At 39.3% G+C, this 19,159-nt stretch overlaps 1 protein-coding gene across 1 annotated transcript; it reads right to left on the reverse strand.

The window, feature by feature from the left end:
• Positions 1-7,867: 7,867 nt before the first annotated feature.
• On the reverse strand, positions 7,868-8,809 carry Or1f20e (olfactory receptor family 1 subfamily F member 20E). The gene has a single exon (NM_214825.1). The coding sequence runs from the start codon at positions 8,807-8,809 to the stop codon at positions 7,868-7,870; it is 942 nt and encodes a 313-aa protein (NP_999990.1).
• Positions 8,810-19,159: the final 10,350 nt, after the last annotated feature.

A 19,159-nucleotide genomic window follows, 5' to 3' on the forward strand; every position in this document is an offset into this window, starting at 1 on the left:
TGCATATTCAACAGTTTCCTTTATACTCCCCATCTCTTCCTTAGAGAAGATTCATGATATGACTTCAAAATCTAGCATTGGGACATCCTCAGTGTTTCCTGTCTTGTCTATGTATAGTCAGAAATTTACCGCCTTTTCCCATTTGCAGATGCACAAGCAAAATTCTCAGAAATCACAACAAAAACTGCAAACACACAAGAGTAGTAAAAGGAAGTTGGGGAAAGTCCTACTTACTGTTGAGTACAAGATTTGGGACACAAAATAGAAACAGCAGGAACACTACCCAATTCATTCTATAAAGGCACAATTACACTGATACCTAAACAACAAAAAGCCCCAACAAGGAAAAATAACCTCAGAACAATTTCTCTTATGAATATTTATAAAAATCAATTAATTTCTTGCAAAATGAATTTAAGAACACCTCAACATGATCATTCACAGTGATCAACTAGGCTTCATCTCAGGAATTCAGGGATGGTTCAATATATGGAAATCCATCAATGCAATTCACTATATAATCAAATTCAAAGGAAAAAAACACATGATTGACTCATTAGATAGTTAAAAATCTTTTGACAAAATACAACATACATTCATGTTCAAAGTTTTGGAGCAAGCAGGAACTCAAGGTACACACCTAAATATAATGAAAGCAAAGTACAGCAACAGCGAATATTATACTAAATGGAGAGAATGCAAAGCAACTCCATTAAAATCAGGAACTAGAAAAGGCTGCCCAGTCTCTCCCTACCTATGCAATATAGTCCTCAAATACCTTGCTAGAGCAAATACAGAACACATAAGAGATCAAAGGGATACAAATTAAAAAGAAGAAAGTCAAGATATCACTATTTGCAGATGATATGATAAGCAACTGCAAAAATTCTACCAAAGAACTCCTAGAGCTTGTAAACAACATTAGCAAAGTGGCTGGATATAAAATTCGCTCAAACAAATCAGTAACCCATTTATCAGCAAAGGATAAATAGGTAGAGAATGAAATTAAGGAAACAACATCATTCACCACAGTCACAAATAACATGAAATATATTGGTGTAACTCTAACCAAGCAAGTGAAAGATCTATGTGCCAAAATTTCAAATCCCTGAAGAAAGAAATCAAAGACCTCAGAAGATCTCTCATACTCATGGATCAGAAGGAGTAATATAGTAAAATTTGCCAGCATACTGAAAGGAATCTACAGATTTAATGCAATGTCCATCAAAATTCCAACTCAATTCTTCATAAACTTAGTAAGAACAATTCTCAAATTCATTTGGAATAACAAAAAACCCAGGATAGTGAAAACTATTCTCAATAACACAAGAATTTCTGGGGAATTCACTATCTCTGAACACAAAGTATACTACAAAGAAATAGTTATAAAAACTACGTGGTATTCGTACAGAGTTTGACAGGTAGATGAATGGAATAGAATTGAAGACTCAGAAATGAGCCCACACACCTATGGTCATTTGATCTTTGACAAAGAAGCTAAAACCATTCAGTGGAAAAAAGACAGCATTTTGAACAAATGGTGCTGGTTCACCTGTGGTCTGCATGTAGAAGATTGCAAATTGATCCATTATTTTCTTGTACAAAGCTCAAGTTCAAGAGTTTCAAGAATCTCCACATAAAACCAGATACAAAAGATCTAATAGAAGAAAAAGTGGGAAGAGCTGTGTATACTTGTGTACAGGGAAAAACTTCCTGAACAGAATACAAAATGGCTTGTGTTTTAAGATCAACAATTGACAAATGGGACATCATAAAATTGAAAAGCTTCTATAAGGCAAAGGGCACTATCAATAGAATGAAAAGGCAACCCACAGGTTGGGAAAAGCTTTTGTAAACAATCCTACATCTGATAGTCATCTAATAACCAAAATATACAAAGAATTTAAAAGTTAGACTCCAGAAAAACAAATAACCCTATTAAAAATTAAACTCCAGAGTGATACAGAATTCTCAACAGAGGAATCTCAAATGGCTAAGAAGCACCTAAAAAAAATTCAACATCCTTAGTCATTAGGAAAATGCAAATCAAAATGGCCCTGATATTCTACCTCAACACCAGTCAGAATGGCTAAGATCAAAAATGCAGGTGACAGCAGTTGCTGGTGAGGATATGGAGAAAGAGGAACACTTGTTCATTGCTTGTAGGATTTCAAGTTGGTACAACCACTCTGGAAATCAATCTGATTGTTTCTGAGAAATTTGAAAATAGTTCTACATGATGAGCCAGCTATACCATTACTGAGCATTATCCAAAAAATGTTCCAACATATAAAAAGGACACATGCTCCCCGAGGTTCATAGCAGTCATATTTATAATATCCAGATGCTGGAAACAACCACCAGATGTCACTCAACAGAAGAATGGATAAAGAAAATGTGGTACATTTACACAATTGAGTACTACTCAGCTATTAAAAACAATGTCTTTACAAAATTTACAGGCCGATGTTTGGACCTAGAAAGTATCATCTTGAGTGAGGTAAACCAGTCACAAAAGAACACACATGGTATGCACTCACTGATAAGTGGATAGTAGTTCAAAATCTCACAGTGCCCATGATTCAATTCACAGACCATATGGAGCTTAGGAGAAAGGAAGACCAGGGTGTGAATGTTTCATTACCACCTTTATAGGGGAACAGTATCATTACTGGAGGTGCAAGTAGAGGGGGACCTGGGACAGAGAGAGGAGAGGGAGGAAATAAAGGGGTAGTATCAGGTACTAGAAGGTATAGGAGAAAGATACAGAAGGTCAAGAAATCAAATACAAATATGTATCAGGGTGAGGGATAAGGAACTGGAGGTTCCATATGCCAGGGAAAGGGTGGACATCAGCCAAAATCCATGCAGCAAAGTGAGAGATAGAACTTGTAGAGACCACCTCCAGCAGATAGGCAAGGTCCCCTGTGGAGGGATGAGGGCATCACCCATTTCAAAGGTTTTAACCCAGAAATATTACTATCCAAAGGAAGAAAAGGGAAAAAATGATCAGAGTCTGATAGAGGGGCCATCAGGAGACTGACCCACCTTGGAATCCATCCTGTCTGTAGACATCAAAACCTATACTGGTGCTGTGATCAAGATGCATTTGCTGACAGGAACCTGGTGTGACTGCTCTTTGGGAGGTCTGGCCAGCAACTGACCAATGCATATGTGGATGCTTGGAGCTAACAATCAGACTGAGCTGAGGGATTCTGTGGCAGAGCTGTGAAAGGACTAGAAGAGCCTTCTAGAGGGTTTGCAAACCAAGAGGAAGAACAATGTAGGCCGTCTGGACCACCCAGTGTTCCCATGGACTAGACAGCCAACCAAGGAGTATACAGTGTACCATGTGTTGCGGTAAAATTTGAAAAATGTTTCTTTTATCCCATACTAGTGCTGGCACTGTAGCGTCAAATATTATCTGTGGTATATTTTCATCTCAGTTAAAGTGTCTCACCCGCTAAGCTCCATCCCATATCACACTGCCAATGGCTACTCTCTAAGCCCGGCAGCAATCCCTCTACCCATCTGGTTCCCAAGACAGGTTGCTACCATGCCAGGGAAACACACCCCAATTCTGTAGTGGGCCCAGTGTGTCCCACCACCATACACTCTCTTGAACTCAATGAAGTCACCACATGAAAGGAGAGACCACACAATAACCTCTAATCCAACTGATAAGATGTAATTGTCCATCTAAACAGCACAAAATCCTGTAAACATCCATCCCTTAAGAAAAGTCATAAAACCCTGTATCTATGGAAAGATGCATGGTGAGGATCATTCCCGCCTGCTTCGGGATTGAAGTATCAAAGAAAACACTATCCTGGAGGGGTAGTGCAACTAAGCTAAAGTGGTTATGAGGAATGAGGGTGGGGGTTGGGAGGACAAAGGATCATTGAACCAAGTAATTGTCCCATGGGTTGTACAGTTTGAGGTTTTAAACAGATTAATCTAGCTAGACATCATGTTTTCCTTACTATCATGTAACTTTCCCCAAGTTCAGTAGCCATTTTGCTTTGGCAAGAGAGTTTATCTGTAGCTGGGAGGTCCCAAGTTTGGGGGATGACGGTCTCAGCTGTTATCTGTGGATCTCAGTTTGTGTCTCCGGGAGTCATCAGTCAAATGGGGTGTGTGGAGAAAGGTACCTTTGTTGACCCAGGCAGGTCAGAGGAGATGGCATTCAGTCTTGGATGGATCTGTGGAAACAGCACTGAAGAAAAACCTGTAGGGTGATCACAACAGAGAAGTGTGAAGTCTGCATAGGATGGGTAGTGTGGGTTAAACCTGTGATGATTTGCTTGGGAGCACTTCATGGTCTGCTGTTATGATCCTAGAAATACAAGTGTGTTTGAGGAATTTAGTCATGGAAGGTGTCTTTTAACTCTGCTTTGAATGGCTGAGGAAGAAAATAGCTTGTTAATTATGTATCTCCATAGGCAGTAACAGTTTGTGAAAAAAAACTGATTGTTAATTAAGGATTAAATAATGGTTATCAGTATAGTTGGTTTGACCTGTGGGAGTAGATAAGATGACTTTTAAACCTTATAGGAAAATTGGAAAATTTGGGGACTTAAATCATGAATGCTAGGGAGAAAATAAATATTTTAACAAAGAGACATGGAAATTTTAGGTTTGAGAGATGGCGTCTTAAGGCAGATAAGAAAATGAAAAATTCCAGGGCATCTGGTACTGATTCATTCACCGGCCCTCCGAATGACTCCGGATGTGTGTAAACGAGTAACAAGCCCTACCCCTGTGATGTTTGTCCAAGTCCTTATTGTATACTGTTCTAGTCATTGTGTCCTGCAGATAGAGTTCCAGGGAACTGGAGCAAAGCCTATCCAGATGTTTATCAGGTGCAGGAGCTTCATCAACTCTAACAAACATTTACCCTAAAAGGACAAAGAAGAGGCCTGCTTTGGGAACAATGAGGATGACCTGACCATCCTCCGGCCTCAATAGCCATGCTCCAGGAACTAGCTGACCATAAAACACTGTCATGAGGACAATCCTGTGACTTTGAGAGTTTCCCCTTGTGACATTTTTGGTATTTCCTTCTGACATACCCCCATCTCCTGGAGCTTGTGACTTCTTCCTTTAAAAATCCCTTCTCCCAGCAACTCGGGGTCGACACCTCTGTCTCCTGCGTGGGATACGTGTCAGCCCAGAGATCTCCGTAATAGGTCTCCGTAATAAACCTCGCCTTTGCGTATTACATCCAAAATGGTCTCTCTGTGTCTGGGGTCCACGATTTCCCGAGACTTGAGTAAGGGTCTCTCTTCAGGGATCTTTCACTACCAGTTCTGCTCCTTTCAGCTTCTGACACGTCAGTTCCTCCCACTGGACTGAGCCAGTAGTTGACTGACTAGCTGGTAAGGCATGCAGGGGAGCTTCTGGCGGCGATGTTGGGAGAGCAGATCTCTTCTCGAAACGGTGGTGTTACAGCTCTTATGATAGAAGTTCTCAGACAATGGAATAATTCCTGCACACCTTTAATTTTGAACACAGTACTTAAATATAGTTTTTGGATGGGTCAGTGTCTGACAGCAGGTACTTCCTATTGGTTTGGGCTGAGATCTTGGGAAGACCTCATCTACATATTTGGTGGTGTGGTCCTGCTTCTGCATCTTCTCTGTCTTGAGCCTACATGACCTGTGGTCATGTCCTCACTTGTGGAAGAGGGGCTTGGGGCATTGCTCTACGAAATTGGTCTGTCTCAAACCTCAAAAAAAGAGTTTATGGGGGGCTGCAGCTAGTAAAGCCTTGATCTGGGAGGCTGGGAATGCATCTGCTCTCCCTATTAGGGTTTCCCGGGATTCAACCTGTCTCGACCAGGAATCAGGGTATCATTCACAGCTCAGTGCCCCACAATTTTCTAATTCCCATATACTGTACATTTCCATGTTTCAAAAGATAAACAGAATTACTAAGGTGTGGACTACCTAAAATTAATAAAATAGAAATATAAAAACTTGAAGTAATTTAGAAAATTCTTTTATAAAATAGATATGACAGAAAAGAATAGAGAATGCATGAATGGCATGCACTATACTGGGATTATGGAAGACATTTCCCTTTTTATTAACCATTTTCCTGCTTTAATATTGGATGCCACATATTTTCATGAGAAGATAAGCATCCACTTAAATGAGTAGTGGAATTGTTTTTCTGTAGCTTCCAATAAAATTTCCCTATTTACACCATCAGTACTGTGATTCTGATATATATATTGATATCAAGGTCTTTACATCTCTATTTCTGTCTCTGTGTCTGTGTCTCTTCTTTCTGATTCTGACTCTGTCTCTCTGTATCTCTGTCTCTGTCTCTGTCTCTGTCTCTGTCTCTCTCTCTCTCTCTCTCTCTCTCTCTCTCTCTCTCTCTCTCTTTCTGAAACAAGGTCTACACATAGTCCCACTGCCCTGGAATTCACTATGTAGACAAAACTGGCAGACATACTCACTGACCAGAAAAGAAACAACAAGCCAGCAGGTGTAAAACAGAACTAAACAAAAGTTTGACAAAATTGTCAGATTAAACAGACTTCAGGAAGAGGAAATGTGAGAAAAGCAGGGATCAGGTAGAGATAGAGAATGAGAAGATCCTGATCAAAAGAAACAGCTTATTAGAGGCCCTCAGTAGACTTGTACTGGAAGAAGAAAGAGTGAGCAAAGCAGAAGACAGGGAAAGTGTTAGCACAAGCTGGAGATCAGAGAGAAAGGAAGAGACAAGGACAACAGACAAAGGGCAAAGACAGGAAGTACTGCCAGACACATGACAAGATTCTACAGGGAAAGAAAGGAAGGAGTTGGGAAATTGCTTTTACAAATAATGTCTGAAGATTTCTCCAATTGCTTTGAAAACAATAATCCATACATCTCAGAAGTCCTATTAACTTTAAACATACAGCGTATAAGAACTAGAGGTAGTAGATGTCTTCTGGGCCAAGCTGCACACATGGGCTCACAGTGGAGTGACAACACATCTGAGACGTGTGTAAGCAGAGGCTATAAACAAGTAGCAGAGGAAGTGGAAATGAAGTCTCACCGCTAGCCCCTAGCTATAGAGCTGTTGGCAAGTGTTAGCCACTAGGAAGAGTCTGTTTTCTCTAAGAATGTATCCTCTTCTGTTCAACCACAGTCCAGGGGAAGGCCACACATCAGAGTATATGGAAGCAGAAGTTAAAATGGTGTGAAAGAAAACAAGCAGGGATGAAAGGGAGAGGGAGGAGAGTAAGAGGGAAGGATGAATACAGGAAGGGAGGAAGGGTGGTTGGAAGGGAGAGTGAGAGACAGAGAGAGTGAAACAGACAGAAACAAAAAATGAGAAGAAAAGATAAAAATAAAAGGAATGAATATTTTCATAACAGTTGAAAAAGAAAAATCTTAAAAATAAAAATACACAAGATCAATAAAGCCAAGTTTCAGGCACTAACTTTGAAAGTTTTACTATGAAATAATAAACTATTTCCTAAGTGAAAGATTCAGGCTTGCATGGAATGTCTGTCTCATACAAAACAGCAACAACAGCAAGAGCAACAACAACAAGAACAAAAGAGTTGCTACCTGGGAACACCAGCAGACATTGACAGAGACAGGAAAAGAGGACAGAGGGACTGAAAGGTCAACCAAGAACTATAGAAAGCACAGCTCATTTTTATTGAATCAACCTATTTCCTGCTAAATGGTAGATGCTATGTAATGCCCAGATGTCATCATATAACATCACATATTCTGAGCTCTGTATCTGGTAGAGATAATTGATGTTTTTCTTAGAAAAAGTAAGTTCTAATTTTCAGATAATTGACAAAGTATGAAGAATTCTTAGACAATAGTTCCCTCTGTGATGTTCAACATTTTCAACACTACTGCTTAGATGGAAATCTCATGTTGAGCACTTTCCTTAAAGCCACTTTCATGTCATTGTTCCTCAGGCTATAGATGAAAGGGTTCAGCATGGGGGTCACCACTGCATACATCACTGCAGCTGCTATGTCCCTCCCAGCTGAGTGAGAGGATGAGGGGTTGAAATACACAGCGATGATGGTGCCATAGAAGAGGCAGACCACAGCCAGGTGTGAGCCACAGGTGGAGAAGGCTTTCCATCCTCCCCTGGGGGATGAAACTCTCAGGACAGCACAGGTGATGTGGATGTAGGAGATGAGGATGCAGACAAATGGGGTGACCATGACCACAGCTCCCTCTGTATGAATTATCAGCTCATTGAGATGTGTGTCTGAGCAGGAGAGTTTCAGGAGGGGAGTCACATCACAGAAGAAGTGGGGGATGATGTTGTCTGCACAGAAGGAGAGTCGAACCATGAGCAGTATGTGCAACAGACAATTCAGGTTGGCTACCACCCATGACCCCATAACAAGAAGGGCGCAGACCTGATGGTTCATCTTTATAGTGTAGTATAAAGGGTGGCATATGGCCACAAATCGGTCATAGGCCATCACAGCCAGAAGGAAATTGTCCATGTCACCAAGCACACAGAAAAAATACAGCTGGGTGAGACACCCAGAGAAGGAAATGGCCTGACTCCCAAGTATATGGTTGACCAATACCTTGGGGACAGTGGTGGAGGAGAAGCAGACATCCACAAAGGACAGGTTGCTGAGGAAGAAGTACATGGGGGTGTGCAGGCGGGAGTCTGTGCCGATGGCCAGGATGATGAGCAGGTTTCCCAGGACAGTGGCCAGGTACATGGTGAGGAAGAGCAGGAAGAGGAGCTGCTGCTGCTGGGGCTGACTCGAGAGTCCCAGGAGGAGAAATTCAGAGACACTGGACTGGTTGGTGCTGCTCATGAGTCTTAGTCCAGCTACAGAACAAAGAAGCAGTGGTGAGAAGTCCATCTTCAGGTTTGGATGCTACAACCAGGTTCACATTAATCCTGAAGTTAATTAAAAATTAGATTTTCTGTATTAAGATCCACTCCTATGTTCCACATACCCATTTTAGAAATCCAAGTTTTAAATAGTATTGGTTCCTTTCAGTTTTATTGGATATTACATACACACTTTCATGCACATCACTCTTATCTGTATCTGGTAACAAATTTTGTCTTTTTCCCACTCCTTAGAACCTCAAAAGAAAAGAAAAGCAGCCAGTTATTTGGATCTCAAGCTCCAACTGGTGGAACTGTGACTCCTGCTGCTGCCTCCTCTCTGAGAGAGAGAGTGAGCAGCACTTTGTGCAGAAGAAACATTGCATCTCTAATACCTTGAAAATGCCTAACATGCCAGTTCTGTTATTTACCTTTGGTGTTGGGTAAGAGTGTTCTATATTCTAAGGCTTGGAAAATCTTGGGAAAATGGCTAGGTTCTCACAAAGTGAAGAGTGGATGATCACTGTCCCAAACCTCTGTGTCAGGAGGAGGTCTGGGAGAATAAGATATTTTCAGCAGCATGAAGTCCCAGTGGGGATAGAGTCCCTGAGTGTCTCATTAAAGACCAGAAGAAAGTAGTTGTGTAAGTCTGCTCTTGGTCTCTCTTGACCAACAAGGATGAAACATATCATCTAAGCTCGTATCAGAACTTGGAGCTGAAGCAATCTGTATGGAGTGAAGTCCCAGAGAGAATGTCCTGAGACTGATGTAAGCCTTTAGGGTTGAAGAATCCATTCCCATTCTTCATCCCCTCAGCAAAAAAAAGTGAAGTTATGACACTATCTGAGGGAAAGTTCTCTTTTGCTCACATTTGATTCCTTACCATATAGGACTTATGTCTCATTTGCCTATAGTCAACCCTTTGAGTAACTGGCATTACAGGGTCTGATTCAATCCTGTGAAATATAGAATGTAAAGTTCAGTGAGAGAAAATTTAGATTGGGGAGTATGTAGTCATCCATGGCTGAAGGATACCCATCCTCAGACAACCCACATCCTTGGAAATTGTGTCTTGCCAGCCCACAGTGATGCTGCTCCAACAGCTTCCATTATGCTCTCTGTCACTTTAATATTTATTATTCATGACAGGAATTCAAACTCTAGCATGGGAACATCCTCAATGTGACTTGTCCTGTCCATGTACCTCCAGAAGCTTACAACCTTTTCCCACTGGATTTATAAATGAATAAGAAAAACTCTGAGTACTGACAACAAAAACTGCAAACACACAAGAGTAGTGGAAGGATGTTTGGGAAAGTCCTACTTGCTGTTGAGTTCAGGTTTTGGGGCACCAATCTCCGAGTTCTACATATATGTGCACACACATGGACCCCACTTGTGTATACACATAGACACACACACAAGCATAAATGCATGGACATCACACACACACACATGTGCCTCACAACAATTTTATTCATTGATTACTAAAATTTAAATAAGAGGAATATCAGAACTTCTGAGGATGAAGCAGCAGATAGCCTCATGCCCTCTTAAGAATAAGTTTAAGGGATGAGTAAAGCCTGTATATACTTGTGTTAGTCTCATCAGAGAGACTAAGGAAGGATGATCTAGACACCAATGTCAGCCTGGGACACACACACACACACACACACATACACACACACACGTACACCTTTGAGAATTTTCCACAAAGTTAGAACACAAAGCAAGAATGACCTCAGAAACTATTCTCATAAAGATGCTATCAATCTTAATGGATTTTTAATTTTTAAAAAAAATTTATTTGTACAAATGGGTAGGAGGTCCTTGTGCTCACATATAATCCTAAGGGTACCATAAAAGTTAAAATTATAGGGTTGTCTCTTCAAAAGGAGAAACTTATAAGCTGTTTTCCTACCAGAAAAATGAGAGAGGATATTGCTAATAGCCTTGACTCCCTATGTGGCCAGAGTTGTCACCCAGGTCCTTATCTTGAACTTGTCTCAATCTATAGCACCAGCCTCATCTTTACCCTGCCTCATCAGTTAATCTACAAACCATATTTTATGGAAGATGCCACTTGCACTTTCTGACTTTCCATTCAGTCATGTCTGAAGCTTTCTTGTGCACAAGGGATTGAGTTAGTTACTCCCAGGAAACTTGCCTTCAAATTTCCCTTCTGAAATATGTCTAAAATATACTTCTTGGTATCAGACCTGCTAGGTTGAACCAATAGCTACAACTGAGTTGTGCTAAACTGTATTGAACTGCATTTCAAAAATATCTTCCCAAAGACTGTAAAAAGAAGGAGAATATCAGACCAATTTCTCTCATGAACATCGATGCAAAACAGTCAAAAAATTTCTAGAAATCTGAATCCAAGAACACATCAAAAAGATCATTTGCTATGATCAAGTAGGCTTCATCCCATGGATGCAGAGATGGTTCAATATATGGAAATCCATCAAGGTAATCCACTATATAAACAAACTCAAAAAACAAAACAGATGATCATTTCATTAGATAGTGAGAAATAATTTGATGAATTTCAACACCCCTTCATGATAAGAGACTTGTAAAGATCAGGAATTCCAGGCCTATGCCCAAACATAGTAAACACAATATACATCAATCCAGTAGTCAACATCAAACTAAATGGAGAGAAAATTGAATCAATCCTACAAAAATCGGGGACTAGACAAGGATACGCATTCTCTCACTACCTATTCAATATAGTACTCGAAGTCATTGCCAAAGCAATTAGACAACAAAAAAGGTAAAGGGGGTAAAATTGGAAAGGAAGAAGTAAAAATATCACTATTTGCAGATGATATGATGTATATGATAGTATACTTAAGTGACCCCAAAATTCCACCAGAGAACTCCTAAACCTGATAAACAATTTCAGCAAAGTGACTGGATATAAAATCAACTCAAACAGACCAGTAGCCTTCCTCTACTCACAGGATTAATAGGCTGAGAAAGAAACTTGGGAAATGACACACTTTACAATAGCTAGAAATAATATAAAATCCATTGTCTGACTCTAACCAAGCATGGGAAAGATCTATATGACAAGAAATTCAAGTGTCTGAAGAAAGAAATCAAAAATGATGTCATAAAATGGAAAGATATCCCATACTCATGGATTGGCAGGGTTAGTATAGTAAAAATGGCCATCTTGCCGAAAGCAATCTACAGATTCAATGCAATCTCCCTGAAAATTTTAACTCAATTCTTTATAGAGTTAGACAGAGCAATTTGCAAATTCATTTGGAACAACAGAAAAATCAGGATAGTGAAACTATACTCCACAATAAAGAACTTCTGGGGGAATCACCATCCCTGACCTCAAGCAGTATTACAGAGCAATAGTAGTAAAAAGTGTATGATATTGGTACAGAGACAAGCAAGTAGATGACTAGAATATAATTGAAGTCCCAGAAATGACCCCAAACACATATGGTCACGTGATCTTTGACAAATGAGCTAAAACTATCCAGTGGAAAAATGATACCATTTTCAAAACATGGTGCTGGCTCAAGTGAAGGTCGGCATGTAGAAAAATGCAAATAACCCCTTTTTATCTCCTTTTACAAGGTTCAAGTTCAAGTGGATCAAAGACTTTCACATAAAATAAGATACACTGAAACTAATAGAAGAGAAAGTTGGGAAGAGCCTCAAACACATTGGCACAGGGGAAATTTTCCTGAACAGAACACCAATGACCCATGCTTTAAGATGAAGAATCAATGAATGGGACTTCAGAACATTTCAAAGGTTCTGTAAGGCAAATGACACTATCAATAAGATAAAATGGAAACCAACAGATTGGGAAAAGATGTTTACCAATCCTACATTTGATAGAAGGCAAATATCTAATATCCAAATAACTCAAGAAGTTAGACTCTGGAGAACCAAATAATCCTATTTAAAAATGGGGTAGAAAGTTTATAAAAGAATTCTCAAATGATGGATATTGAATGGCTAAGAAGCATTTAAAGAAACGTTCAACATCCTTAATCATCAGGGAAATGCAAATTAAAACAACCCTGAGATTCCACCTCACACCAGTCAGAATGACTAAGATCAAGAACTCATGTGACAGCAGATGCTATTGAGGATATGAAGTAAATTCCTCCATTTCTGGTGGGATTTCAACTTGGTCCATCCTATCTGGAAATCATGTTGGTGGTACCTCAGAAAATTGGACACAGTATTATCTGAGGACCCAGCTATACCACTCCTGGGCTTATAGCCAAAGGATGCTCCAACATATAACAAGGGCACATGCACTACTATGTTCATAGCAAACTTATGTATGACAGCCAAAAGCTGCAAAGAGCCCTGATGTCCTTCAACAGAAGAATGAATACAGAAAAGGTGGTACATTTACACAATGGAGTTCCACTCAGCTATTAAAAACAATGACTTTATGGAATTCTTAGGTACATAGATTGAAGTAGAAAATATCATCCTGAGTGAGGTAACCAAGTCATAAAGAACACAAATGATATGCAATCATTGATAAGTGGATATTAGCCTCAAAGCTGTGAATACTCAACAGTTTAAAGACCATATGAAGCTTAAGAAGGAGGAAGACCAATATGTAGATGCTTCAGTCATTATTAGAAGGGAAAACAAAATACTCATGGGAGAAAATACAGGGATAAATGGTGGAGCGGGGTCTGAAGGAATTTGATCCAGAGACTGCCCCCCCCTGGAGATCAATATCATATGTAGCCACCAAACCCACATACTGTTGTACATGCCAAGAAGTACATGATGACAGGAACCCAATTGATATAGCTGTCTTCTGAGAAGCTCTGCCAGAGACTTACTGAAACAGATGAGGGTGCTTGCAGCTAACCATCATACTGAACACAAGGACTCCAATGGAGGAGTTAGAGAAAAGACTGAAGGAACTGAAGAGGTTTGCAACCCCATAGGAAGAACAACAATATCAACAAAATCACCCAGATCTCCAGAATACTAAACCACTAACCAATTAGTACACATGGAGGGACCCATGACTCCAGTAGCATATGGAGCAAAGGATGGTATTGTCTGGCATCAATAGGAAGAGAAGCCCTTGGTCCTTTAAAATCTTGTTTCCCAAGTATAGTGGAGTGCCAGGGTGTTGAGGTAGAATTGGGTGGGTTGGAGGGGGTGGATGGGAAAGGGGACATCTTCATAGATGCAGGACAAAGGGGGGAGGCCTAATGGAAGAACAGGAAAAAGGGGAAAACATTTGAATGTAAATACATAAAGTATCCTATAAAAGAAATAGAAAAAATCTTCCTTGGATTGTTGCTTTGCTGGCCTTGGAGTCATAAAGAGGTCACACAGACCCCTTTGTGAGTGTTTACCTTGAATGCATGTATGTGCACCACATGCATGCCTCTTGCCCATGGAGAGCAGAAGAGGATGTCAGATCTCTTGGAAATGGTTTTCCTGACGGTTGTGAACTACAATGTAGGTACTGGGAATAAAACAAAGGTCCTTTGAAAAATCAATCACCGCTCTTACCTCTGAGCCTTCATTCTAGATCAGATGCTTAAGTACACTTTATTTCTATCAATATAGAAGTCGATGTGGTTTATCAGCTCCTGTGGTCAACAAAGTAGACAAGAGTTTTATTAACTTTTGAGCCATGCCAGGCTGATGACAGGCTGAAAGTTGTTTTATGTGAGGATCCTCATCAGAGGATCCACAGTGTCAGAGGGATAAACTTCATAAAATAACCCAGTCAACAATAAACAAGAACAAACACAGCAGGGGGAACAAGAACCTCAATATGCAATGATATATTCCCAAAATATCCAGTATTTGAAAACAAAATGAAGATTGCAAAGAAACGGGCATTTACATGCAAATATATGTATGACTTTTACATCAGAAGGACAAACAAGAGATATGTCCTCTGGCAAGAGCAGAAGCCATCTTTAACAAAAATATCTCCAAGTAGCCATTGTATAAATGTTGACAGATGGAAAGGTGAATAATATTGAAGAAGTAAACAAAAATATGAAAACAATGACAAAAAATCAAATAGGGAATAAAGATCCAAAAATTATGGAAAAAAGTTAAATGGGAATTCTGATTTGGAAAGTCAAAAATGGATATAAACTGTTCACTAAGGCTGTTCAGACTCTGACCAGATCTGAAGGGACCCGGTCAAACAGCTCCCTGCACCCAAATTCCATGGGAAGGATTGCTAGACCTTCAGAGAGGCAGACACCCAGCTCTGAGGAGCGAGTTCAGGCCTGAGATAAGAGGTAAGACCAAATTTTCTGCTCTAAGTGACCTGACTGGTGGACACAGGACACACGCCCACAGGAACACCTGAAGACCAGTAGACAAGAACTGCTACATGCCTGAAAGCAGAACACTCTGCTCACATAACTGGCTGAAAGAAAACAGGAAAACAGGTCTATAGCACTCCTGACACACAGACCTATAGGACAGTCTAACCACTGTTCTATAACAGAAATAGCAGAACAAGGTAAGACCAGAGACAATATGATGGCAAGAGGCAAGTGCAGGAACCCAGGCAAAAGAAACCAAGACTACATGGCATCATCGGAGCCCAATTCTCCCACCAAAGCAAACACTGAATATCCAAACACAACAGAAAAGCAAGATCTAGATTTAAAATCACATTTGATCATGAGGATGGAGGACTTCAAGAAAGACATAAAGAACTCCCTTAGAGAAATGCAGGAAAACACAAAATAAATAAGCAGAAGCCTATAGAGAGGAAACACAAAAATCCCTGAAAGAATTCCAGGAAAACACAAACAAACAGGTGAAGGAATGAAAAATGGAAATAGAAGCAATAAGGAAAGCACCAAGGGATATAAAAAACCAAAGGAAGAGACAAGGAGGCATAGATACAAGCATCACCAACAGAATACAAGAGATAGAAGAGAGAAATCTCAGGAGCAGAAGATTCCGTAGAAATCATTGACACAACTGTCAAAGATAATGTAAAACAGAAAAAGCAACTGGTCGAAAATATACAGGAAATCCAGGACTCAACGAGAAGATCAAATCTAAGGATAATAGGTATAGGAGAGAGTGAAGACTCCCAGCTCAAAGGACCAGTAAATATCTTCAACAAAATTATAGAAGAAAACTTCCCTAACCTAAAGAAAGAGATGCCCATAAACATATAAGAAGCCTACAGAACTCCAAATAGATTGGACCAGAAAAGAAACTCCTCCCATCACATAATAGTCAAAACACCAAATGCACAAAACAAAGAAAGAATATTAAAAGCAGTAAGGGAAAAAGGTCAAGTAAAAAGTAAAAAGGTCATATAAAGGCAGACCTATCAGAATTACACCAGACTTCTCACCAGAGACTATGAAAGCCAGAAGATCCTGGACAGATGTCATACAAACCCTAAGAGAACACAAATGCCAGCTCAGGTTACTGTATCCAGCAAAACTCTGAATTAACATAGATGGAGAAACCAAGATATTCCATGACAAAACAAAATTTACACAATATATTTCCATAAATCCAGTGCTACAAAGGATAATAAATGGTAAAGCCCAACATAAGGAAGCAAGCTGCACCCTAGAAAAAGCAAGAAACTAATCACCCTGGCAACAAAACAAAGAGAAGAAAAGCACACAAACATAAACTCACATCCAAACACGAATATAAGAGGAAGCAACAATCACTATTCCTTAATATCTCTAAACATCAATGGACTCAATTTCCCCCCCCCCACAAAAGACACAGATTAACAAACTCGATATGCAATGAGGACCCAACATTTTGCTGTCTACAGGAAACACACCTCAGAGACAAAAACAGACACTACCTTAAGGTGAAAGGTTGGAAAACAACTTTCCAAGCAAATGGTCTGAAGAAGCAAGCTGGAGTAGACATTATAATACCGAATAAAATCGATTTTCAACCAAAAGTCATCAAAAAAGATAAGGAAGGACATTTCATACTCATCAAAGGAAAAATCCACCAAGATGACCTCTCAATCCTAAATATCTATGCCCCAAATATAAGGGCACCTACATACGTAAAAGAAACCTTACTAAAGCTCAAAACACACATTGCACCTCACACAATAATAGTAGGAGATTTCAACACTCCACTCTCATCAATGGACAGATCAGGGAAACAGAAATTAAACAGAGACATAGACAGAATAAGAGAAGTCATGAACCAAATGGACTTAACAGATATTTATAGAACATTCTATCCTAAAACAAAAGGATATACTTACTTCTCACCACATCATGGTACTTTCTCCAAAATTGACCATATAATCAGTCATAAATCAGGGCTCAACAGATACAGAAAGATAGAAATAATCCCATGCATCCTATCAGGCTACCACAGGCTAAAGTTGGTTTTCAATAACAGTAAGGAAGAACGCCCACATATACATTGAATTTGAACAATGCTCTACTCAATGATAACCTGGTCAAGGAAGAAATAAAGAAAGAAATTAAAGACTTCTTAGAATTTAATGAAAATAGAGGTACAACATACCCAAACTTATGGGACACAATGAAAGCTGTGCTAAGAGGAAAACTCATAGCTCTGAGTGCCTGCAGAAAGAAACAGGAGAGATCAGCTTGACAGTACACCTAAAAGCTCTAGGACAAAAAGAAGCAAACACACCCAGGAGGAGTAGAAGGCAGGAAATAATCAAACTCAGAGCTGAAATCAACCTAGTAGAAACAAAAAGGACTATACAAAGAATCAACAGAACCAAAAGCTGGTTCTTTGAGAAAATCAACAAGATAGATAAACCCTTAGCCAGACTAACCAGAGGACACAGAGTATGTGTACAAATTAACAAAATCAGAAATGAAAAAGGAGACAGAACAACAGAATCAGAGGAAATTCAAAAAAATCATCAGATCCTACTACAAAAGCCTATCGTCAACAAAACTTGAAAATCTGCAGGAAATGGACAATTTCCTAGACAGATATCAGGTACCCAAGTTAAATCAGGAACAGATAAACCATTTCAATAACCCCATAACTCCTAAAGAAATAGAAGCAGCTTTTTAAAAGTCTCTCAACCAAAACAAGGCCAGGACCAGATGGGTTTAGTGCACAATTTTATCAGAAATGCATAAAAGACTTAATACTAATACTTTCCAAACTATTCCACAAAATAGAAACAGAAGGAACATTTCCCAGTTCCTTCTATGAAGCCACAATTATGCTTATACCTAAACTATACAAAGACCCATCAAATAAAGAGAACTTCAGACCAATTTCCTTTATGAATATCAAAGCAAAAATAGTTGATAAAATTCTTGAAAACTGAATTCAGAAACACATCAAAGAGATCATTCAGAATAATCAAGTAGGCTTCATCCCAAGGATGCAGGTACGGTTCAATATGTGGAAATCCATCAACGTAATCCACTATATAAACAAACTCAGAAAAACACATAATCATCTCATTAGGTAGTGAGAAAGAATTTGACAAACTTCAACACCCCTTCATGATAAGAATCTTGGAAAGATCAGTAATTCCAGGCCCATACCTAAACACAGTAAACACAATATACATCAATCAAATAGCCAACATCAAACTAAATGGAGAGAAACTTGAAGCAATCAAGTTACTGAAGTCAGGGACTACACATGGCTGCCCACTCTCTCCCCACTGATTGAATATAGTACTCAAAGTCCTAGCCAGAGCAATTAGACAACAAAAAGAGGTCAAATGGGGACAAATTGGAAAGTAAGAATTCAAAATATCTCTATTTGCAGATGATATGATAGTATACTTAAGTGACCCCAAAATTCTACCAGAGAACTCCTAAACCTAATAAACAATTTCAGCAAAGTGGTTGGTTATAAATTAACTTAAACAAACCAGTAGCCTTTCACTAATCACAGAATAAACAGGCTGAGAAGGAAACTTTGGAAATGACACCCTTCACAGTAGCAAGAAATAATATAAAATACTCGTGTGACTCTAACACAGTAGGAAAAATTTGTATGACAATAAATTCAAGTCTCTGAAGAAAGAAATCAAAGCTGATCTCATAAGACAGAAAGATCTCCCATGCTCTTGGATTGGCAGGATTAATATAGTAAAAATGGCGATCTGCCAAAAGCAATCTATAGATTCAATGCAATCCTCATCATAATTTTATATCAATACTTCATAGAGTTAGACAGAGCAATTTGCAATTCATTTGGAATAACTAAAAATCCAGGATAGCAAAAATTATACTCAAAAATAAAAGAACTTCTGGGGGAATCACCGTCCCTGACCTCAAGCAGTATTACAGAGGAATAGTGATAAAAACTGTATGGTATTGGTACA

This window comes from Rattus norvegicus, chromosome 10 (assembly GCF_021556685.1).
Source record: "Rattus norvegicus strain SHRSP/BbbUtx chromosome 10, alternate assembly SHRSP_T2T, whole genome shotgun sequence".
Classification (NCBI taxonomy): domain Eukaryota; kingdom Metazoa; phylum Chordata; class Mammalia; order Rodentia; family Muridae; genus Rattus; species Rattus norvegicus.

What these genes read in the sequence shown, in the direction of transcription:
- Or1f20e (NM_214825.1), bottom strand. Translation starts at nt 8,809, where the DNA reads ATGAGCAGCACCAACCAGTCCAGTGTCTCTGAATTTCTCCTCCTGGGA.